The sequence below is a fragment of the Elephas maximus genome, chromosome 19 (genome assembly GCF_024166365.1).
Source record: "Elephas maximus indicus isolate mEleMax1 chromosome 19, mEleMax1 primary haplotype, whole genome shotgun sequence".
Lineage (NCBI taxonomy): Eukaryota > Metazoa > Chordata > Mammalia > Proboscidea > Elephantidae > Elephas > Elephas maximus.
In genome coordinates, this window is record NC_064837.1 from 11,790,234 (window position 1) to 11,813,566 (window position 23,333).

A 23,333-nucleotide genomic window follows, 5' to 3' on the forward strand; every position below is an offset into this window, starting at 1 on the left:
TGACAAGAGGCCTTTGCTTGTTCTCTTTGCCCCAGGAGCAAAGAGGGACTTGCATGTGTGGGTAGACTTGGTTCTGGCCGGGGAAGGTGGGTGGTGCTAGGAATGGAAACGTCAGTGGCCACCATGACATGTGTGGACAAGGGGCTGGTGCTGTCGGAGTTTTCATCTGTGGGGTCTGAAGAGAAGGAGTTCTTGAGAAATTGCAGATGCTGTTCTAGAAGTGAACATGAGATCTAAGAAAACTATCACAGAGCAAGAGAAAACATGGTTAAGTATGATTTACTGAGAGGTGGCCCAGTATTAGAAAATCTATTAATGTAATTCACCACCTCGAAAGCTGAAAAGCATAAAGTCACATAAACATTTCAATAGATGCCTCTGAGACATTGAGTGCAATTCAATATCCAGTCCTGATATTCAAAACTCCTCAAATATGTGGAAACTATTAATATATGCAAACATCCTTCATATAATAACAAGGCGGTGAAACGCTGGAGGCATTTTCATTAAGGTTAATAATCTTCCTCTTTTTGCTTATAAGTACTTTGCCTATGCAAACAACAACAACAGCAATAAAGAATATTTCCTCTTCTGGAGAAGATAAAATTTTAACTATTTATAAATCAAACAATTGCTTACCTGTCAAGCCCCAGAGAATCACCTGAGGAACTCTAGGAAACAGGTAGCTTTCCTATATACTCTTAACCAGTAAGAAAACATAATAAATAATAAAAAAAATTGTAATAACAACTAAAAATATAAAATAAAAGATATGCGAACAACCTACATAGAGAAAGGGAACTTTTAAAAATCTTGTTGTCACTGTTGAGAATATACACAGCAAAACATACACCAATTCAACCGTGTCTACAGGTACGAGTCAGTGACACTGATTACACTCTTCGAGTCGTGCGACCATTCTCGCCTCCTTTTCTGAGTTGTTCTTCCCTCATGGACATAAACTCACTGCCCCCTATGGTTTCTATCTAATTTTTGAGATGCTGTTGTCCATTTGATCCCATATAGATAGTTCTTAAAAGAGCATAATGTTCAAGGCAGACGTTTTTTGGTAGTAAACCTAAACTAGAGAAAACAATTAAACTTTACTGGAGGAAAAATAATTGAAGAGACATGTTGCTGGATTGAAAGAATCAATATTGTAATGATGGCAGGTATTATGAAAAATATCAGTGCAGTCAAACAACCAACAAGAACCTTTTAAAATCTGGCAAAATAAGTAAAGTCTATTTGAAAGAATAAATGGTCTAGAATAGTATTCATTTATGCATTTATTGTGTGTTTATTATTTACTTATTAAAGAAGATTAAGAATGAGATATTTCCCTTATACATCTTTGAAGGTGCTATCAGGATACAATTATTAAAATAGCTCATTATTGATATAATAATAGATTAATGGACCAAAACATAATATCTAGAAACAGATTAAATACGTAAAAATTTGTTATATGACAAAGTGTCATCCTAAAAACCAACAATGAAGCAGTGGGTCATTTAATAAATGGTTATCAGGACAAATGGCAGACCATTAAAAAGAAAGAGCTGGAGTTGTGTCTCAAAAAAAAAAAAACGAAATTAAGTGGATTAAAGGTTTAAGTGTGGAAAACAAAACCATAAAAATATGTTACATCAGTTTGGAGTGGAGAAGAGTTGCCAACCATAGCCCCAAGGTGAAAATTATAAAGAAAAAGACTGACAGATTTGAGACCGTAATATTTAAGCTTTTATATGGGATGGAGGAGGAAAAGGTAAATGATAAACTAAGAAAAATATTTGCAATAAAAAATGAATTTATCAAACCCATGAAGAGTTCTCCTGATTCAATTAAAAAATAGGCAAACACACCGATGGGAATATAAGTAAGGGATATGATTCAAGCACATCAAAAATGAACCATAAATGACCAAGCAACACCCTCAAAAATATTCACCCTCATTAGCAATAAAATGCAAAACTAAACGACAGTAGACACTGTTGTGTTGTTGTTGTTTGGTTGGTTTGTCTATCAAATTGGCAAAATAAAAAAATGAAAATACTAGTATTGGTGAGGAAAAGGGGGGCCATGTTCTCTCTTGCCCTGCTGGTGGCCCCATAAATTGGTACAACCTTTCTGGGGAGCAATTTAGAAACAGCATCAGGAAGCCCCATACCATTTTACCCAGCAATTCCCCTCCTAGAAATTTATCTTGATGAATAATGGTGGATGCAAAGATTTAACTACAGAGATGTTCACCACTGTGTTCTTTCTAACCATCAGGCAGTCCCAACAAACCTAAATATTGAACATGGTTGAATAAGTTGTAAAAAAGTCATTTGATGGAATGTCATTAAATAGTTAAAAATGGTGTTGTACAAAAACGTTAAAAATTTTTTAAAATGAAGGTAATAAAAAAATGATATTGTAGAAACATAGTTACTGAGATCAAAAAATGTTGAGTAACTTGTTGATTAAAAAAGCAGGCCCCATTTTTGTTTTTTTCTTTTAAATCTATGTATGTACCAGGTCACGTTTAGTGCTGAGAGCATTTAATTTTCATCACACACAGAGGATGGAAGTACCAAACTCTATTCCGAATAACTCACTGACCCTAGGAAGCCCAGGGCTGAAGCTTTGCATGTAAACTCCTGAGGAGTTCATGACTTCCTTCCCCAGAAATTTACTAATCAGCCTGCCCCAACCAATCAGCTGTCTGTTGTTACAAAGGAGCAGAGCAGGCACAACAGGCTAGGGTTGGCCAACCCAAAAGCCTATCTATCCTATGGTCTCCACCTCATGATAGAGACTTGGATGGGAGAGTTAAGAAAGCAGGAAACTCTGGAGAGAAGGTGTCAGACTAGGAAAGGTGCTGGGGTACACAATGAATAGACAGTCTGCCAACCTAACTTTCCAAGGCGCCCTAAATGAGAAATCAGTTTAAGAATCTCTTTCATTTCCTCTCTCCCTGTTGCCCCCTCCAAACAAACAGATCTAGATCTCTTCTGGGCTTCTGGCTGGTGACTGGAATTCCTCAACAGGAGGCAAAGCTTTTCTACCTTCCCACGATTTAGAGAGACAGGATTTAAAAAGCAAATACCTTGGCAGGGCCTTCAGTTCATAGCAAAGGTTGAAAATGACTCTTGACTATTTTGAAATGGGTAAGGGAGCTCTTGGGTTAGGGGAGGGTGTCATCTGTGGGGAGACTGCTTCCCAATTTCAAGTAGAACCAGCTGCTCCCCTCAGCCGAGTGCACGCTGTGCCATGAGGTATTTTTGTGGGTGTCTGAAAAGGAATGCTTTTCTGGGCAGCCCAGCTAGCAGATGTGGGGCAGTGGGGTGGGCTGTGGTGAGCCCCAGATGCTGGGATGGTGGGATTCTAACCCTGGGAGCAAGAGCCAGGCAAACAGCAACTGGAGATGGCAATGGAATGAGGGGCCTATGGCCTCAGAGCATGGAAAGCCCTTTAAACTTCTGTCACTTGGACCCTCCCCTCAACACTGCTCCTCGGACTGTGCCGTGGTTTGTACCGGGGTCCCCTGTGAGGGGTGAGACATCCTGGTGACCTGTGAGGAGGCAAGTGCCTGGAGACGGTGCTCAGACCATGTTGCCCGTACTAGAAACGCCTCCCTTTAGAGAGAAAGCAGAACCGAAATAGGAAACCATTACCTCTCCCTTGGGTCACGGAACTATTTCCAAACACTTAAAAAAGTACAGTGAGCCTGTTTCATAGACATATTCAACTCATTAATGAGGAAACCCAAAGGATCATGGAGCTGGTTTAAAAGAGGGCATGAGAAATTGATATTGTCAGTGGGAAAAAGGGTGCTAGAATAAGATTGCAAAGTTAGATACAAAATTAGTTAACATCTATTTTAAAAAAAGAAACAAAAAAGTTGCCACCAAGTCAGTTCCAGCTCCTGGTGACCCCGTGTGTGTCAGAGGAGAACTGTGCTCCGTGGGGTTTTCGGTGGTGGGTTTTTCAGTAGATCGCCAGGCCTTTCTTCCAAGGCCTCTCTGGGTGGACTTGAACCTCCAACTTTTTGGTTAGCAGCCAAACGGGTTAACCGTATAGGGGAATAAAACTGTAACGTCTGGGGTTATCTTTTCTACCAGACAAAAATCACCTGAAACATGTCTCTAACTTACAGAGCCTGAGCCCTCATCAATAGCAAACAGTAAGTCAAATGAATTACTTTGTCCTACACGACCCTTAAGCAGGCTCGTTAGAAAATGGTTTAGTATGATTTTGAAAAGGCATGCAATAATCTTTTTGCCTTATTTCTGAATTATTTTTGCCCCTGATGATTTTTCTTAACGCTACCGTGCTGAGGAGGTAGGGTGAGGAAGTGGGGAGCAGGCTGGAAGGGGAGCGGGGAAACTTGAGCTCTCGGGGGAGAGGCTGCAGCACTCAGTGGCTATCAGAGCATCCTGGTTCTTCCGCTCACTAGCTGTAGGGACCCTGGGCAAGACATTTAACTTATATGAGACTCAGTTTCCTCATCTGTACAACAGGAGTAAGAATGCCTGCCTCTCAGAGCAGTTGGTGAGGATTAATGCTGGCCTTGATTTTGGAGTCCCTGTAAAAAAGCTTTTCTATGGCAGAAAAAACAAGTCGAAGATAAATGACAAACTAAGGAAAATATTTGCAACAAAAAATATACCAAACCCATGAAGAGTTCTTTTGGGTCAATTAAAAAATAGGCAGACACACCAATGGGAATGTGAGCAAAGGACGTAATTCGAGCACATCAAAAAAGCACCATAAATGGCTGAACAACGCCGTAAGTGGCTGTACAGATGGTTCATGCGTTAACTGAAAGGTTGGAGGTTCTAGTCCACCCAGAGACACCTCAGAAAAAAAGGCCTGTGATCTACCTCCAAAAAACCAACCTTAAAAAACCCTAGAGGAACGCAGTTCTACTTGACACACGATAGGTAAGCGTGAGTCAGGGCCAACTCAATGGCAACTGGCTGTATTGATTTCACAATCCATTAGTGAGCCATGAGCCACTGCTTGAAAAACACGAGTCTGGATGGTCCGTAAGAGCTGGGTCCTGGTGAGGTCACAGGGAGAAAGTGACAGGGACCTGGGTAGCTGGCATTCTACCCATGGAGCCTTAGGGAGCCAGTTGCCATGGAGACGAGTGAGACAGTTTACCCTGCTTTGATGTGGCTAGGTGGCAGAGGAAACAAGCCAGGTTATCAAGCCTGTGGGCCTCCCCCTTCTTCCTGACTCCACCTCCAACAGGGTCACCCACGGTCTCCACTCTGAGTGGGCAGGAAACCTCATATCAGTGCTGCTGGGTCCTATCAGGCTCAGCCCTCAGGCTCAGCCCAGAAGTTTACTGAATATTTACTCTGTGCACCCAGGGCAATATTTGCCTGCAAGGAATTTATCTGTAATCTTGAGGGGCGCCAGAGGGCATCATATGTGCGTGAGTTGCTCTGTAATTTACAAACCACACAAACCTCCTGATAACATCCTGCTCAGCCCACACTGCTGTGGGGAGGAGGGACAAGTAGCATTATTCTCAGTTTATACATGGGAAAACTAAGGCTCCGAGGAGTTAAAGTTTTCGCTATGAGTTGGGATCGACTCGACGGCACTGGGTTTTTTGTTTGTACCCAAGCTGTAAAGTCAAGTGTGAGAGAAAGAGCGTGAGCCTTGGTATAACAAAGACCCCTAAAACCAAAAAAACCAAACCTAGTGCCGTCGAGTCGATTCTGACTCATAGCGACCCTATAGGACAGAGTAGAACTGCCCCACAGAGTTTCCAAGGAGCACCTGGTGGATTCGAACCGCCGACCCTTTGGTTAGCAGCCGTAGCACTTAACCACGATGCCACCAGGGTTTCCACAAAGACCGCTAGACAATGAAAAAGGGAGGCAGAAGAGCTGTTGCATTCTGATGGTGGTGTTGGTGAAGAATATTGAACATACCACGAACTGCCAGAAGAACGAACAAATCAGTTTCAGAAGAAATACAAGAGTGTTCTTTAGAAGTGAGGAGGGTGAGACTTCGTCTTGCTTACTTTGAAGGAAAGCAAAGACCAATCGCTAGAAAAGGACGTCATGTTTGGTAAAGTAGAGGGCCGACGAAAACGAGGGAAACCCTCAGTGAGGTGGACTGACGTAATAATTGCAACAATGGACTGAAACATACCATCGATCATCGAGACTGTACAGGACCAGGCAGTGTCTCATTCTGTCGTACATAAGGTCGCCAGGAGCTGGAGCCGACTTGATGGCAACTAACAGCTCAAGATAGTCTAATTTGGGGACTGCGATACCTTTAGAGCTGGGATTAGCACGTTAGCAACCGTTGTCTCTGCGTCAGCTTGGCGCCTTATAAGAGGAAAACAGTTGACACGTTTTGGCTGCTTGCCTCACCTCTGCCCAAGAACCTTACAACGTCCTTAGCATGGACGCGTCCGTGTGTCATTAACTTGATGCCAATTCTTGCTCGATAACACAAGTCCTGATTTTCAAGCCTCCTCTGTCTTCATAGCCAGCTGCTCCATGAGAGTGGCCATCTGTTTACAACTTTAAGAAGGCAGATGACGCTTAAGTGGGCAAACAAGGCTTGGAGTATGAAGAGCTTGGAATGCCTCGGCAAGGAACTGGAACTTCGTTGTGACTGCTTGCTGCCTGCCCGCCCTACCCTGCCAGTATGCATGCTTCACGCACGTGGGGTGGCCCCTCTTGATTTCCTGGGGGCCGTGGTCGTTCAGTGGTAGAATTGTCACCTTCCATGCAGGAGACCTGGGTTTGGTTCTGAGGCAATGCACCTCATGAGCGGCCACTACCCACCTGTCAGTGGAGGCTTGCGTGTTGCTGTGATGCTGGATGAGTTTCAGTGGAGCTTCCTGACTGAGACTAGGAAGAAAGGCCTGTCAATCTACTGCCAAAAATCAGCCAATGAAAACCCTATAGATCACAATTCCAATCCCGTTATGCGTGAGGTCACTACCTTTTGATTTCCTGCTTGCTAGAACCTGACACAAGAATAAGCCAGGCAAATTTTTTGTTCAGCCCTTGGGCCAGCCTTGGTCTAAGAAAGTTGTTCCTCTCTGCTAAGATGACCAAGGAAGGGTGTGAGCTAAGATTAAAGGGGGAGGGGCATCTGTGAATTCCAGGCTCCCTAAGTCAGCTTCCCTGGGGAACTGAGGAGTGGCCCTGGGACTGATACAGCACCCTCCCCTCCCCCTGTCTTGCAGGATCCTGGGAGAGATTTCTGACCTCACAGCAAACATCAGCAAATGGGGAGTAGGCAGTACAATTTCTAAGCCCAGCTCAAAGGAGTCACCTTGCATAAAGGTTTATGTGAGCAAAACCTCTCTCCACATTGCAGTGTTCTAATTTGTTCCCAGCTCAGGCCCAGCCCCACCAATCCACTACCCCTAAACCCACAGCCCATAATAGGCAGCGGGGTCCATTATTGAGAAAGGCCAAGGAGGGGAAAATGGATGGTTGTCTAAGGGTGGGGATGTGCTCCATCTCGTGATCATATGCTCCTCTTAGGAACTGTTGGTATCTTGGACATTCAGCACCAGCCAGTCAGCTCTAGAAACAACTCTCTGTGGGTCAGGGCGTGCCAGGAGGCACAGATGTCCTTCTAAATATCCACCACTAACGCAGCAAATGGCAAGACGACATGGAGGCAACATGGCTGATATGAGGCAGCTACCAGCTCTAACTGTGCCACAATCCCAAAATGAGTCTATTAAAATATCCTAAGATAAACAGAGAGGGCAGTGGTGGTTCAGGGGTAGAATTTTTGGCTTCCATTCAGGAGATTCGAGTTCCATTCCCAGCCAATGCCCCTCAGGTGTAGCCACCGCCCGTTTCTCAGTGGAGGTTTGTGTGTTGCTATGACGCTGAACAGATTTCAGCGGAGCTTCAAGGCTAAGATGGACTAGGAAGAAAGGCCTGGCAATCTACTTCCAAAAATCAGCCATTGAAAGCCCTTTGGATCACCACAGTCTGATCTACAATCCACCATGGGGATGGCGCAGGACCCGGGCAGGGTTTGTTCTCTTGTGCATGGGGTCACCATGGCTCGACAGCAACTAACAGCAACAACAAGATAAGCAGATACAGAAATACGAGATTTTAGAGAAGGTTCCTTGTCACGGGAGCTAAAGGAGAAGAGAGCTTCAAGGAGAAAGTTGTCAACAGTATCAAACACTCATAAAAAGCAAAAACCAAGAAGTCAAGAAGAATGACAACAAATTGAGCTGTTGGGCTGTGTGGCTGGGAAAACATTGGTCAGCTTTGGGAGGGGAGTGTCGGGGGGCTGTGGGATTGGAAACCGATGGCCTAGCTTTTTGAGCAAATCGGATGTGGAGGCAAGAGTAGTCTCACAGCCCCCTGCTTCCAGTAGTGTGACCAGCTCTATGTCCTGGGTAGATAGAGGCAGAATTAGGGTGAAGGAATGGGCCAATCGGGTGCTGGTAAATGGTAAATGACGACAGCAATGAGGTCAAGAGAATATTTTGTTTGTCCATGTGTTTGCTTAGTGGTTAGGGGGATTAGGGAATATCAGTTTGTCTCCATGACAATATCAGATTGAGGGGCGGAGGGGTGGTAAGGGGAACATTTCTCTGTAATGCATATGAGCCGCTTCCAGATGGTATCCCAAGTCCTAATAGTAATAGTCACAGTTTCAGGGACTTTCGTATCAAAATAAACATAACATTAGCTTCCAAACATGTGACAATCACATAGAATAAACATCAAATGAAAGGCCAAAAATCAAAGCAAATTAGGTCACAAATGAGACTAGCATAAACTGGTAATTTTCTGCCATTTACTAAACAAATCACCACCCATCTGTCAGTTTGCTGTACTGTGGTGGCTTGTGTGTTGCTGTGATGCTGGAAGCTATGCCACTAGTATTTCAAACACCAGCAGGGTCACCCATGGTGGACAGGTTTCTGCAGAGCTTCCAGACTAAGACAGACTAGGAAGAAAGGCCTTGTCTTACTCATCTAGTGCTGCTATAACAGAAATACCACAAGTGGATGGCTTTAACAAAAAGACATTTATTCTCTCACAGCCCGGTAGGCTAGAAGTCCGAATTCTAGGTGCCAGCTCCAGGGGAAGCCTTTCTCACTTTGTTGGCTCTGGAGGAAGGTCCTTGTCATCAGTCTTCCCTTGGTCTGGGAGCATCTCAGCGCAGGAACCTCAGGTCCGAAGGATGTGCTCTGGTCCCAGCACTGCTTTCTTGGTGGTATGAGGTCTCCATGTCTCACTGATCGCTTCTCTCTTTTATATCTCAAAAGAGATTGGCTTAAGACACTACCTAATCTTGTAGACCTCATTAATATAACTACCACTAATCCATCTTATTACGTCATAGTGAAAGGTTTTACAACACACAGGGAAATCACATCAGATGATTAAATGGTAGACAATCATACAAGGGAATCATGACCTAGCCAAGTTGACAGATATTTTGGGGGGATACAATTCAGTCCATGACAGACCTGGTGATCTACTTGTGAAAATTAGCCAATGAAAGCCTCATGGATCACACAGAACATTTTCTGACTCACTTTCTTTGATCATATCATTAGGAGGGATCATTCGCTGGATGGAGACATCATATTTGGTAACGTAGAGGACCAACAGGGTGAAGGAGACCCTCAGTGAGATGGATTGGCACAACAGCCTCAGTGATGGACTCAAACATGCCAGCGATTGTGGGGATGATGCAGGACCAAGCAATGTTTTGTCTGTCATACATAATAAGGTTTCCATGATTTGAAGTTGACTCAACAGCAGCTAACAGCAACTAAGCAAAAATCAGGGCCTTTCTGTTTAGGTTGTTGTTGTTAGGTACCATCGAATCAGTTCTGACTCATACCAACCCTATGTATAACTGAACAAAACACTGCCTGGTCATGTGCAGTTCTCACAATTGTCACTATGTTAGAGTCCTAAAAAAAAAAAAAAAAAAATTTTTTTTTTTTTTTTTTAGAGTCCATTGTTGCAGCCACTGTGTCAATCCATCTTGTTGACGGTCTTCCTCTTTTTCGATGACCCTCTACTTTACCAAGCATGATGTCCTTCTCCAGGGATTGGTCCCTCCTGATAACATGTCCAAAGTACATGAGACAAAGACTTGCCATCCTTGCTTCTAAGGAGCATTCTGGCTGTACTTCTTCCAAGATATATTTGTTTGTTCTTCTGGCGGTCCATGGTATATTCAATGTTCTTGCCAACACCACAATTCAAAGGCATCAATTCTTCGGTCTCCCTTACTCAGTGGCCAGTTTTCACATGCATATGAGACGACTGAAAATACCATGGCTTGGATCAGGTGTACCTTAGTCCTCAAAGTGACACGTTTGCTTTTTAACACTTTAAAAAGGTCTTTTGCAGCAGATTTGCCAAATGCAATGTGTCTTTTGATTCCTTGACTGTTGTTTCTGTGGGCGCTGATTGTGGATCCAAGTAAATAAAATCTTTGACAACTTCAATCTTTTCTCCATTTATGATAATATTGCTTATTGGTCCAGTTGTGAGGACTTTTGTTTTCTTGATGTTGAGGTGTAATCTATGCTGAAGGCTGTAGTCCTTGATCTTCATCAGTAAGTGCTTCAAGTCCTCTCCACTTTCAGCAAGCAAGGTTGTGTCATCTGCATATCGCAAGTTGTTAATGAGTCTTCTTCCAATCCTCATGCCCCGTTCTTCTTCATATAGTCCAGCTTCTCAGATTATTTGCTCAGCATAGAGATTAAATAAGTATGGTGAAAGGATATAACCCTGGCATACACGTTTCCTGATTTTAAACCACGCAGTATCGCCTTGTTCTGTCTGAACTGCTACCTCTTGGTCTATGCACAGGTTCCTCATGAGCACAATTAAGTTTTTCTGGAATTCCCATTCTCCGTAATGTTATCTGTAATTTACTATGATCCACACAGTCAAATGCCTTTGGATGTCAACAAAATATAGGTAAATATTTTTCTGGTATTCTCTGCTTTCAGCCAAGATCCATCTGATATCAGCAATGCTATCCCTGGTTCCATGTCCTCTTCTGTTTATAAACCCGTTGCCGTCGAGTCAGTTCCGACTCACAGCGACCCTATAGGACAGGGTAGAACTGCCCCATAGAGTTCCCAAGGAGCGCCTGGTGGATTTGAACTGCCGACTCCTTGGTTAGCAGCCATAGCACTTAACCACTATGCTACCAGGGTTTCCCTTCTGTTTATAAAGTTGTCTCTAAATCCCAGCCTTGGCTCTGAATTTAACAGAAGGGATTTCCTTCTTGCTCCCAGCTCATACCTAGTCCAGCGTGGTGGTCATGATGACATCCAGCATCCTGGCCCTGCTCCCTGCCAGCCTCTCCTGGAGTTCTAAGTGATTATTTCCAAGCTCTAACAAAAAAGTTTAACAAAAAAAAGTGTCCGCCCCCTGAGTTCCTCACTCCCTGCAGAGTCAGCCTTTGTTTAAACTCTTGACCATGACTGACAGAGAACTGAATACATATTGTAAAGGAACTGTTTTCCAGCTACAGGACTAAGTTAAGTTGCAGAAAAAGGGAAAAGTGTTTGGCTCATTTCTTCTCAGCATGTTTGAAAACACAGGAGAGAGTGGTAGAAGGGGCTGGGAGGCAGGGTCTGTGGTGCAGACCCAGGAAGGAGTCAGCCTTACAGACCAGGTAACATGGCAGTCACCTGAGAGAGTCGGTGGAAACAGAGGCAGAGATGCGAAGCTGAGGTGGAAAGATGTGGACGCTTTTGCTGCCTGGCCTGTGCTGAGACTGCGCTGAGGCTGTGGGATGTGAGAGGACACGCAGGACCCTGAGAGGGGAGCAGCTGGGCTGCATGACACTCGGCCAGCTCCCAGGATCCCCTGCCTCAGAGGAGCAAACCCTGACAGGGTGGGTGGAGCCAAGGTGAGGCCTCAGAATCATAGACTGTTAAAGGCCTCAGAGCCCTCTGGCCTAATCTGCCGCTTACAAGGAGACCTAAGGCCCAGCAATAAAGTGACCTGCCCAAGGCCACACAGAAAAGCCAGAAAAGAACTCAGGTTTCTTCCTTGGGTGTTTCACCCTCAATCTGTTTTCTCGCCAGGCTGCCCCCGAGCCTGGGGATGAAGCTTGGGAAGAGTGGCTGAGAGGTTGGCCCTTAGGAAACTGATGCAGCCAGAGAGGCTGAGGAAATCCAGAGGGGAGCAAGGCCCAGGACAGAATTGGGGGGTTGTCGGCTGAGGTAAAAAAAAAAAAAAAAAAAAGATAAGGGTGTTTCTTTGAGGAACACATGAAACAAAGCGCCAGGCACACAGGAGGTGTCTGTCAGCTTCCTTCCCCCAGTTTCTTAGGAGCCTCATCCAGGAGCTTATAACTTAGTCTGGGCTCCCTGTGAGGCACAAGGAAGTGCTTGCTGAAGGAACAAGTAAACCCGTGAACTGGCTTCTTTTTTCCCACAGGAATCTCCTACCAGAGGCTAGTGAGGGCTGAGCAGGGCCTGCCCACTAGGAGTCAACGCAGCTCCACTGTGTGAGTGCCCTTGGGAAAGGAGGGAGGGATGGAGGAAGGAGGGACAGCGGGAGGGACAGGGAGGCTGGGAGGCAGCCTTGTGGGTAGGTGGAGTCCCCGCTACCCTTGCTTTCCCTCCATAACCGCACCTCCTCCCACCCCAGCGACAGCCATATTAATAATCACTATCATTTAACTGGGGGACATTGGTGGTTCAATGGTAGAATTGTTACCTTCCATGAGGGAAACTCAAGTTGTGTTCCTGGGCAATGCCCCTCATGCATGGCCACCACCCGTCTGTCCATGGAGGCTTGGGTGTTGCTTTGATGCTGAGCAGATTTCAGGAGAACTTCCAGACTAATAAGGACTCGAATGAAAGGCCTGGAGATCTACTTCTGAAAATCAGCCAGTGAAAACCCTGTGGATCACAACAGTCTGATCCACAGCCAGTTATGGGGATGGTGCGGGACCAGGGAGGCAGCATTTTATTCTGTTCTGCGTGGGTACAGTGGTTAAGAGCTCAGCTGCTAACCAAAACCTCGGCAGTGTGAATCATCCAGTCACTCCTTGGAAACCCAATGGGGCATCTCTACTCTGTCCTATAGGGTCACTATGGGTTGGAATCAACTAGACAACAGGTTTGGTTTGGGGTTGACAGTACTTAACGGCAACAGCAACACATCAAAGTTAACGGCACTTCTATCACAGGGCTCTTAGCCAGGGTCCGTGAACAAATGGGCTTCAAGGGGCCTCAGAAGTCACTGGTAATGTTTTATGCATAGATTCATTTTTCCGGGCTGAGGGTTCAGATCCTTAAAGGGGTCTGAGGCTTTAAGAAAAGGCTAACCCCAACCTACCAAGCACCAGGCATGGTGCCAGGTGCTGGGCACACATTATCTTACTTTGTCTCAACTTTTCAGATGAAAAAACTAGAGATCAGAGAGGTCAGGTAACTTCCCCCAAATCACACAGCTAAGTGTCTTACTGGAAAGCCCAGGATCTTTTCACGATGTCTTTCTGCACACGCACACACACACACACACAACACCTGAAACAATTTCATAAAATGAAACGTACCCTGACCATGTACGATGCACTTTGTCCTATTCTATTCTACTTCATTTAACAAAATTTATTTCATTACCCACTAATGGGTGCCACCTGCAGTTTGGAAAGCCCTAGAGAGAGAAGCCTATCCTGAGGACTCTCAGGCAGCTCTCTGGCCTCCGCGAGTGGGCTGGGAAATGATAGTCAGCCCCAGTTCCTCTCCCTCCTCTGCCCCACGTTTCACGTCACACTTCACGTCATTGAGCAGATATCCCTGGAGCTCCTCCTAGGTAAACAGACACCCAAACAACAAAAACAAAACCTGCGGTTGATTTTGTGAGAGGCAGAAAGGATTTAAAAATCCTGTGCCTCCCTCTGGTTTCGTGAGTAGATAAGACTCCCCGCCAGGGACTGAGGCGGGCAGGCTGGGGAGGAATCTGGTCTGGGAGTGATCCACACCTTTGGGCACTTCCTGCGCTCCAGGCACTGTTCTAGGTGCTCATTTAATCCTCATGGTATCCGATATTTCAGATAAAGAAAGAGGCAGAGAGAGGTGAGTAGGAAGAGAGGTTAGTAGGTGGGGCGATCAGTTCATTTTCACCCATTGCCGAGAGACTTTATGTTCGTCCCAACTCATAGCGATCCTATAGAACAGAGTAGAACTGCCCCCTGGGGTTTCCAAGGACTGGCTGGTGGATTCAAACTGTTGACCTTTGGTTAGCAGCCATAGCTCTGCGCCACCAGGGCTCCTGGGCTCGCCCTCAGTGTCTTTGAATCAAGAGTGATGGCACCTTCTTCCGCAGAGAAAATGTGCAAGGCCATGAGGTCAGGGACCCATTAGTCTCATCCTAGGATGGAGCCCGTACCCAGCACACTTCTGTCTGTCATCCATCCATCCATCTATCTGTCCATGGAGAGGATGGATCAGGTGCTCACAAGGGCTAGCAGCCCAGTAAAGGGTTGATTATGCACGCTAAGCTCCCTTTTCTTACAAATAGAGAAATCAAATGCCATTTCTCCCAAAAGGATGGGGACTCTGCCACACACCGATGTTGTCTCTGTGCCCTGGAGACTGGAGAAAACGCTACCTGCTGTGGTGCTTCTTTGCACTGTGTTTACAAGTAGCACAGAAATGTGTGTGGGTGTATGTGTGTGTATGTGAGAGAGAGAGAGCACCATCCATACTAAAGTATTCACGGATATAACACTGTGATAGCTCTGATTCACTTTGGAATCACACGGTGAGGGAGGGAGTGGTATGGGGAAGTGAGAAGGGCCATGTGTGGATAGCTGTTAACTGGGTGATGGACACCTGGGCTTCACTGTTGCTCTTAGTGTTTGGATATGTTGGCAATGCTCCATAATTTTCCACCCCCTCCCCTCAAAGCTTGATGCTAGCCCATAATGTGGCTTTGGGCAAATTAGAATACGCATCCCCTCTGAGCGGAGGAGGAGCACTGGCGGTGCAGTGGTTAAGCATTTGACTGCTAACCAAAAGGTTGGCGGTTCGAATCCACCAGCTGCTTCTTGGAAACCCTATCGGGCAGTTCTGCTCCATCCCATAGAATCGCTGAGTCAGAATGGACTCGATGGCAATGGGTTTCTGAGCGGAGGAATGAGATGCAGCCCTGCCTTGGCACCCCTTCCTCGGGCAGATGCCACCCCACGCCAGGACCCTTGCTGGAGGAGTGGTGTGGACCACCCGCCCAGGCCACACTGCAGGACAGTGTGTGGCTGCCCTGCCCCCACCACACCTCCCAAGGAAAAGATCACCTCACTTAAAATCACCTGTCCAAAACACAGTCCTGGGTTTGAGTAATCTCGCATCCTGTAGGAAATAGATTTAAGTAAGAATTAAGGTGAATTTTGTGTTAAAAAATTAAATTCAGTATTGAAAAGGTCTTTGAAAACTTGGGCTAAAAAATGTTCAAAAGCAGACGCCAAGCTTTCCCCTGGGAGCTGGGACCCCTGAGCCCCAGGCCTCGGGTCACTTCCTCAGGCCCTGCCTGGGCTGTGGGGAGGCCCAGGCCTCAGTGAGGCTGAGCACCAGAGGGCACCACGCGTGGGACCACCCCTCAGTGTGCTGTGCAGCCCTCCCCAGGCATCCACAGCGTATGCCCTGTGCCCCCAGCACCGTGCTATTGCTGAACCCAGTGGAGGTGCAGGCTGAGTTCCTTGCTGTGGCCGACAAGCTGAGCTCACCCGGACACTCGCCCCATAGTGCCTACATCACTCTGCTGTTGCACGCCTTCCAGGCCACCTTTGGGGCCCACTGTGACCTCCCAGGCCTCCACTGCAGGCTGCAGGTACATTCTGGGAGCCCTGGGGCCTAACACTGTCCCCTCCCCATGGAGCATGTCTCCAGACAGATGGAGCCCCTCCGCCGCTGCACCTCAGTGCCACAGTCTCCAGGGTACACTGCCCTGCCCAGAGGGCCATGGTGGGCCAGTGGCTGAAGGCCTGGCCTCATTGAGAGGGTTTCAGGCTGCTGGGTCCTGACCAGGACTGGGTGGCAACCTGGGGCTGGGCATCAATGCTTGGTGCCTCAGAAGATGGCTGGGCTGAGTGGGATGTAAATAAGCTTGGGACTGAAGCCAGAAATCCTGAGTTCTACGTTCCTTGCCCTCTCTGGGCTCCTGTACTGAGCTCTGAAGTCCTTTCTCTCATGGCCATTTTCTGGGAATAGGGGGAGGAGGAGGGGACCTGGCCCCCTAACCATCTGTGGACAGAGGTGGGTGATGAGGCCAGGGAGGGCTCTGATTGCTGCTGCCCACAGTAAGACCCTAGGAGCTGGAAAAAGGTGGGCAGCCAGGCTGTGGTATAGGAACAAACCCTGTCTCCTCCTGGGTTTCAGTCCAAGACCCTGGCAGAGCTTGAGGACATCTTCATGGAGACCGCAGAGGCACAGGAGCTGGCATCTGGCATCAGGGATGCAGCTGAGGCCCGGCAGTGGCTCAGGACCAAGCTGCAGGCGGTGGGAGAAAAAGCCGGCTTCCCTGGCGTCTTAGGTGAGGCTCTTGGGAGAACGGGGCTCTGCTTGCCTTCCCCAGTGCCCGTTCTCACTCCTAAAGCGAGTAGTCTGGTGGCTCTGCTCCACACAGTTATTCAAGGACGTAGGTTCTTCAACATCTTGTTGCTCTGCCATCTTCTGGGGCTCCCATCTACAGAGTTAGGATTGGGGTGCCCTCATGTTCCAACTTGTGGTAAGAGGAAAAGAGAGCACTAACTGAGGGCAAGGGGTTTCTGTAAGTTGAAGATATTGTAGAAGTTGTACACGTCACTTCTGCACACATCACTTCTGCACACATCCCGTGGAGCCCCCTCAGTCATATGGCCACACCCAGCCCCAAAGGAGCCTGGGAAACGTCATCTCTACAACTCCATTACCCTGGAAGAAAGGGAACAGATTCTGGGGAACATTTAGTAGTTGCTGTGAGTCAGAATAGACTCGATGGCACCAGGTTTGGTTTTTGGTTTATCACAATATTGGAAACCCTTGTGGCCTAGTAGTTAAGAGCTATGGCTGCTAAGGTCGGCAGTTCAAATCCACCAGGCACTTCTCAGAAACCCTATGAGGCAGTTCTACTCTCTTCTGCAGGGTCACTGTGAGTCAGAATCAACTCAACAGCAACAGGTTTGGTTTGGTTTTATCACAATACCGGAGCCCTGGTGGCACAGGGGTTAAGACCTACGGCTGCTAGCCAAGAGGTCAGCAGTTCAACTCCACCAGCCACTCCTTAGAAACCCTGTGGGGCAGTTCTGCTCTGTCTTTTATGGTCGCTATGAGTCAGAATAGACTCAATGGCAATGAGTTTATCACAATATTAGGAGCCCTGGTTGCACAGTGGTTAAGAGCTTGGCTGTTAACCAAAAGGTAGGCAGTTCAAATCCACCAGCCACTCCTTGGAAACCCTCTGGGACAGTTCTACTCTGTCCTACAGGGTCACTATGAGTTGGAATCAACTTGGTGGCAACGGGCTTGAGTATTTTTGTTTTATCACTATAGTGAAGGAGCCCTGTGGCCCAGTGGGTAAACACTAGGCCACTAACTGAAAGAAAGCTCAGTGGTTTGGACCCATCAGTTGCTAAATGGGAGAAAGATGTGGCATTCTGCTGCTGTAAAGATCTACAGCCTTGGAAAAACTCTGTGGGGCAGTTCTACCCTGTCCTGTAGGGTCACTATGAGTCGGGATCGACTCAACAGTAATGGGTTTCATTTGGTTTTATCACTATGTTGGAGTCCCTGGGTGGTGCAGTTAACACACTTGGCTGCTAACTGAAAGTTTAGAGCTTCAAGCCTACCCAGAAATGCCTTGCAAGAAAGGCCTGGCAATCTATTTCTGGAAAAATTAGCCATTGAAAACCCTATGGAGCACAGTTCTACTGTGACCCACATGGGGTCGCCACGAGTGGGAATCGACTCCACAGGAACTGGTGGTGTTGGATCACAGTATTCCTCAGAAACCCTTCTGAGATAGTACCATCGTTCTCCCACTTGGACATTGTAAGATGAAGCTTTGAGGTTGTGCCCTGGCCACATCCACACAGCTAGTGATGGGACCTCTGCCCATCTAGCTGTGGCCTTGTATGGGTCCTTCCCAACTCTGGTGTCTTCCCTTCTGGGACACAAGGGATAGGGACTGAACCAGCTGGTCTCAAGGTCCCTTCTCTGCCTTCATCTCCTGCCCACTCTGTTCCTACAGACACTGCGAACCCTGGCAAGCTCCACACCATTCCCATCCCTGTGGCCAGGTGCCACACCTACAGCTGGAGCCAGGACAGCTTCGGTAAGGAGCTGCTGGGGCCAGGTAGTCCCCCCACCCTGCCTGAGCTCTGTGTCTGCCCTTGGGTCTGTGCCTCCTACCCCCCAGAGCCCTCCCACCTGAGCAGGCTCTAGGCTGAGCAGGCGCAGTGCTGAGTTTGGCTGGCCCTGACCCTTCTGCCCTGTGCTCCTCCTCAAGTGTGTTCCGTCTGAGCCTGTCAACCTCCTGAGCAAGAGGGGGATGTAGGCCTAGACACCCACATGGTCCCTTCTGGCTTCTCTGCAGACATCCTGCAGGAAATCCTGCTGAAGGAACAGGAGCTGCTCCAGCCGGGGGTCCTGAGGGACAATGAAGGGGAGGAAGAAGAGGAGGACGAGGAGGACTTGGACACCGATGGGCACTGTGCCCAGAGGGACTCTCTGCTCTCCACCAGCTCAGAGGCCTCAGGTGACTCTGCCCTGTCGCTGGCCTCCTCCCAGGCCTCAGGGCCTGCCCTCTCCAGCCAGTTGCTGACCTCCTTCGTCTCCTGCCTCTCCGATGGCATGGACAGCGGGTATGTGGAGGACAGCGAGGAGAGCTCCCCCGAGTGGCCCCGGAAGCCCAGCAGACAGGAGCGCCGGGGCCACCGCAGGCCCGGGCAGAAGTTCAACAGGATCTATAAACTCTTCAAGAGCACCGGCCAGCTGGTGCTGCGGCGGGACTCGCGGACCCTGGAGGGCAGCGCGGACTTGGGCCTCCCACTACGGCGGGCTGAGAGCCTCTGCAGCCCCCTAGACGGCCTGGGCCTGCTCCCTGCCCGAGCCCAGCGCTCCCTCTCTTTGCCCCCGGCCAAGCTTAGCGCCCAGCTGCCCAGCTGGCTCCTGGCCCCCGCCTCACGCCGCCAGCCCCGCCGACCCTTCCTCAGCGGGGACGAGGACCCCAAGGCCTCCACCCTCCGTGTCGTGGTCTTCGGCTCAGATCGGATTTCGGGCAAGGTGGCACGGGCATATAGCAATCTGCGGTAAGAGCGCAGTAGTTGGGCTGTGGTGCTGAAGTACTCTGGGGCCTGAGGCTTAGCGTCTGAGGGAGCTTCCTTCTCACCGTCTTCTTCTCGTGCCAGGCGGCTGGAGAACAATCGCCCTCTCCTCACCCGGTTCTTCAAGCTGCAGTTCTTCTATGTGCCTGTAAAGAGGGGCCAGGGGACTGGATCCAGTGCCTGCCCAGTGTCTCCGAGCCAGACACCCCCAGTCCCTACGGACTCACCAAGGCACCCCAGCCCTGCAGTATGTTCCCAGCCCAGGACCAAACGGGGTGGGAAGATAGAGTGGGCATGAATGGGTTCCAATTACCTGACAGGAGTTGGCTGGAAGTCATCAGTCACCTGTATTTATGGGGCATTTCCTCCATGCCTTAGTCCCCAGGTGCTACAAATGGTTAACAGGCTCAGCTGCTAACGGAAAGGTTGGAGGTTCAGGTCCATCCAGAGGCGCCTCGGAAGAAAGGCCTGGCAATCTATTTCTAAAAATTCAGCCATTGAAAACCCCATGGAGCCCAGTTCTACTCTGACACATATGGGGTCGCCGTGAGTCAGAGCTGGCTGGAGGCAACTGGTTTGGTATTGGGTGTCCTCTCTGCCTGCCCTGGAGCCCTGATGTGGTCCCCGCCCTGCACTTGGGTGTGATGTGTTGCCAGATGACATGTACTGAACTCTGTCAGACTAGGGCGCAGGGGCCACCTGGGCCCTGGGACAGTGCTGGGCAGGTCCTGGGGACCTGGGAGTGACACTTGCCCCTTGCCCTAGCAGCTGGACTCAGTCCCCTGGGAGGAGAGCACCAATGACATCTCCCACTACCTTGGCATGCTAGACCCCTGGTACGAACGCAACGTGCTGGGCCTCATGCACCTGCCCCCTGAAGTCCTATGCCAGGTAAGTGGGCCCTAGGGTGGGGGGAGGACTGCTGGCTGCAGGCACCCACCTACTTAGAAGGCCTTGGGCTTGGGGAACCCAGCTTGAGGCCTCTGTGGACAGCCAGGACTAAGTTGGAAAAGAGCAGGGAAGGTGGGTGAGGGCAGGGCCAAGTCTGAAGCCAGGGCACTAGGGCAAGGGCTGGAGCACTTCCGTGACAGGGGAGGGTCTTCAGCAGTGTGCAGGCTGGGTTCTGCCGACCTTAGGCTTCAGCCCCCTTCCTCAGCTCCTCGGAGGCCCAGGTCTCAGGTGAGGCGGGGACGTGGAGGCTGGCGGCCATTCTGTTTCCCGCTTGCGTCTGACCATCGCCCTGCCTGGCTCTCTGCCTCTGCACCTCTGTTCTCTCTCTCTCTGTTTCTGGTGTACTGTCACTGTCTCTCGTCTGCCCGTGCCTCTGCCCCCTAAAAAAAAACCTCTACTATATTCTTCCTCTCACTCTGTCCATGTGTCCCTCCGGCCCGCAGCAGTCTCTGAAGCCGGAATCGCGCCCCCTGGCGGGATCTGCCGCCCCGCTGCCCATCCTGGCCGACATGCTGCTCTACTACTGTCGCTTCGCCGCGCGGCCAGTGCTGCTGCAGGTCTACCAGACGGAGGTACGGCCACCCGCCCGCCCACCTCACGCTGCCTCCTTGCCCAGCACGCGCTGGAGGCCGCAGCGCCCGCAGGTCCCACCCCCACCCCCAGCGCCAGCAGCCCTGGGCTGGAGGACCCTGGTGGCTGGGCCCCTCCCGCGGTCCACACTGATGCCCGTGCCCTCTGCAGCTGACCTTCAGCACAGGGGAGAAGACCACGGAGATCTTCATCCAGTCCCTGGAGCTGGGTCACTCTGCTGCCACCCGGGCCATCAAGGCTTCAGGTGAGTACAATGGTGCTGATGCGAGGCGGGGCCACAAGAGGTGGGACCATGGGGCGGGGCCATGGGGAGGCGGGGCCATGGGGAGATGGGCCACGGGAGGGGCCACCGGAGGTGGGGCCACGAGAGGTGGGGGCCACAAGAGGTGGGAACCATGGGGAGCGGGGCCGTAGGGAGGCGGGCCACTGGAGGGGGCCACAGGAGGCAGGGCCACGGGAGGGGCCATGGAAAGGGCCACGGGGGGCGAGGCTACAGGAGGCAGGGCCATGGGGAGGCGGGACCATGGGGAGGGGGGCCACAGGAAGCGGTGTCACCTGGTCTGTGCCTGGCAGAGGAAGTGAGAGGGAGTGAAGGGTCTTTCTGTGTGTGTCGCAGGTCCTGGCAGCAAGCGGCTGGGTATTGATGGCGAACGGGAGGCCGTCCCTCTAACACTACACATTATCTACAGCAAGGTAAGAGTGGTGCTGAGGCCCAGTCCCCTCTGCTGATCCTACCCACTGGGGCATGAGCCCAGAGCTGGACTCTTCTGTCCCTAAGCTGGAGGGCCATAGCAGGCTCCCCTGGGTGCTGTGGGAGGCGAGTGGAGCGTGGACATTCTTCCCAGCCCCCTCAAGGCCTCCCTCCCTGTCGTCTCCCATCACCTGAAAGTGCTCAGCAACTTCCATGAAGTGTTAGAGGGAGGGATCTGCTGGGCCTGGCTACAGGGCTGGGGGGGAAGGTGGGGCAAGGGGCGGGGGGTGCTTCCAGAGGCAGCATGAGGGAGAGGCCAGGGCCTCTGGGGCTGCTGTGCCTGGCCGGGTGCATGGGAGGTGGCACCGGTGTGAGACGGAGTGAGGGGAGCTATGGGTAGGGGTGGGAGGGTGAACTCTGGAGCGCACCAGAGAACAGAGTCTCCGACCATTGCTTGCTCCAGGTGGAGGCCGAGAGAGGCTTGCCCTCACCGACCAGGAGCCCCCGTCCTTCTTTTCTTCCTTCCTCCTCCAGCCATTCAAAAGATATTTATTTAGCACCTGAAAAAAAAATTTTTTTTTTCATGCCAAGCTCACTGCTGGGCAAGAGGAAATAGCAGTGAGGGGAGAAGGCTAGGCCCCCCATTTCACTCTGCTAGAGAAGGGAGACAGACAAGAAACGAGGAAGCAGTTAAGTGGCCAATTTCAGAGCAGTAGTTAACTGATGACAAGACAATCAAAGAGCAGGTACAGAGATGATGTGACTACTTTAAATTTGTGGTCAAGGAATTAGGCAGAAGGGCTGACACTCACTGAGCGCTGACTGTGCGCCAGGTGTTCGTTAGATACCTACTATGTCCGGGTGCTCTTCTAGACACAGGAGTGTTCTCAGGAGTGAGCAAAGAACAAACATGGTCCCAAGAGACCTGCTTACAGTCTACAGGGTGGTGAACACTGGCTAGAAGACCCCACAAGATGTGAAAGTACAGCTGTGACAAACAGATGAAGGAGCTCCCAGGACTGGGAGGATCCCTAAGGGGTGGATTCGATCCGGTCAGGAAACTGAGGGAAGGCTTCTTTAAGAAGAGACATTGATTTGATATTGGAAAGAGCTAATTAACTGGGAGTTAATTAGCCTAAGAAGAGAGGGACGCAGTCTCTAGGCAGGGGAAATAGCATGTGCAAAGGCCCTGTGGTGGGACGGAGCAGCTGTATCAAAAGGCGCTGAAAGAAGGCCAGAGTGGCTGGAGCAGAGGATGAGTGAGAACGTGATGATGAGGTGAGGCTAAAGTAATAGGCAGGGCCAGAATACCAAGGGCAGTGAGAGGAATTCTGTCTTGTCCTTTAGGGGTTTAGGCATGGGCTGGGGCTGGGAATGTGTGCGACATGATCGGATTTGAGGTTTTCAAGCATTGTCTAGCAACTCTGCAGAGAACAGACTAGTCCACAGGCCGTGCTGGAAGCCTATTGTGGTGGAGGCTATTCTGGTGGAGAGAAATGAGGGCAGTCTGCAGTGGGATGGTGGTGGTGGTGGTGGTGGTTGTAGAGTCAGAAAGAAATGGGAGCTGTGTGAGTTATGTGGTCAGCAGTGCTTGGATTAGAAAAGGAAGGACCAAAACTCTTGGATCTCAGTCTTTTGCCGTTGGCGGTACCATTCACTGAAGTGGGGAACACAGAAAAGGCCCAGGTTTGGTGGGGGGAGATCACAGTGTTGAATCTGAGGTGCTCATGAGAGGTATAAGCAAAGTCAGAATAGGAACTTGGATATATGGGCCTGAACTCCGGCGCAGAAT

The 23,333-nt window shown here is 49.6% G+C and overlaps 1 protein-coding gene across 3 annotated transcripts in view; it reads left to right on the top strand.

Annotated features, from left to right (window-relative positions):
- Positions 1-23,333, top strand: part of PIK3R5 (phosphoinositide-3-kinase regulatory subunit 5) — a 101,375-nt gene that overhangs the window by 71,547 nt on the left and 6,495 nt on the right. For 2 of the 3 annotated variants that reach the window (XM_049861254.1, XM_049861256.1), the window contains exons 6-15: positions 12,435-12,504; positions 15,662-15,836; positions 16,385-16,538; positions 18,234-18,317; positions 18,579-19,293; positions 19,393-19,555; positions 20,074-20,199; positions 20,703-20,831; positions 21,001-21,094; positions 21,467-21,543. In XM_049861254.1, the coding sequence (XP_049717211.1) occupies positions 12,435-12,504; positions 15,662-15,836; positions 16,385-16,538; positions 18,234-18,317; positions 18,579-19,293; positions 19,393-19,555; positions 20,074-20,199; positions 20,703-20,831; positions 21,001-21,094; positions 21,467-21,543 (1,787 nt within the window). The remainder of the gene's footprint in view (positions 1-12,434; positions 12,505-15,661; positions 15,837-16,384; positions 16,539-18,233; positions 18,318-18,578; positions 19,294-19,392; positions 19,556-20,073; positions 20,200-20,702; positions 20,832-21,000; positions 21,095-21,466; positions 21,544-23,333) is intronic. The other variant, XM_049861255.1, reaches the window with a different exon arrangement.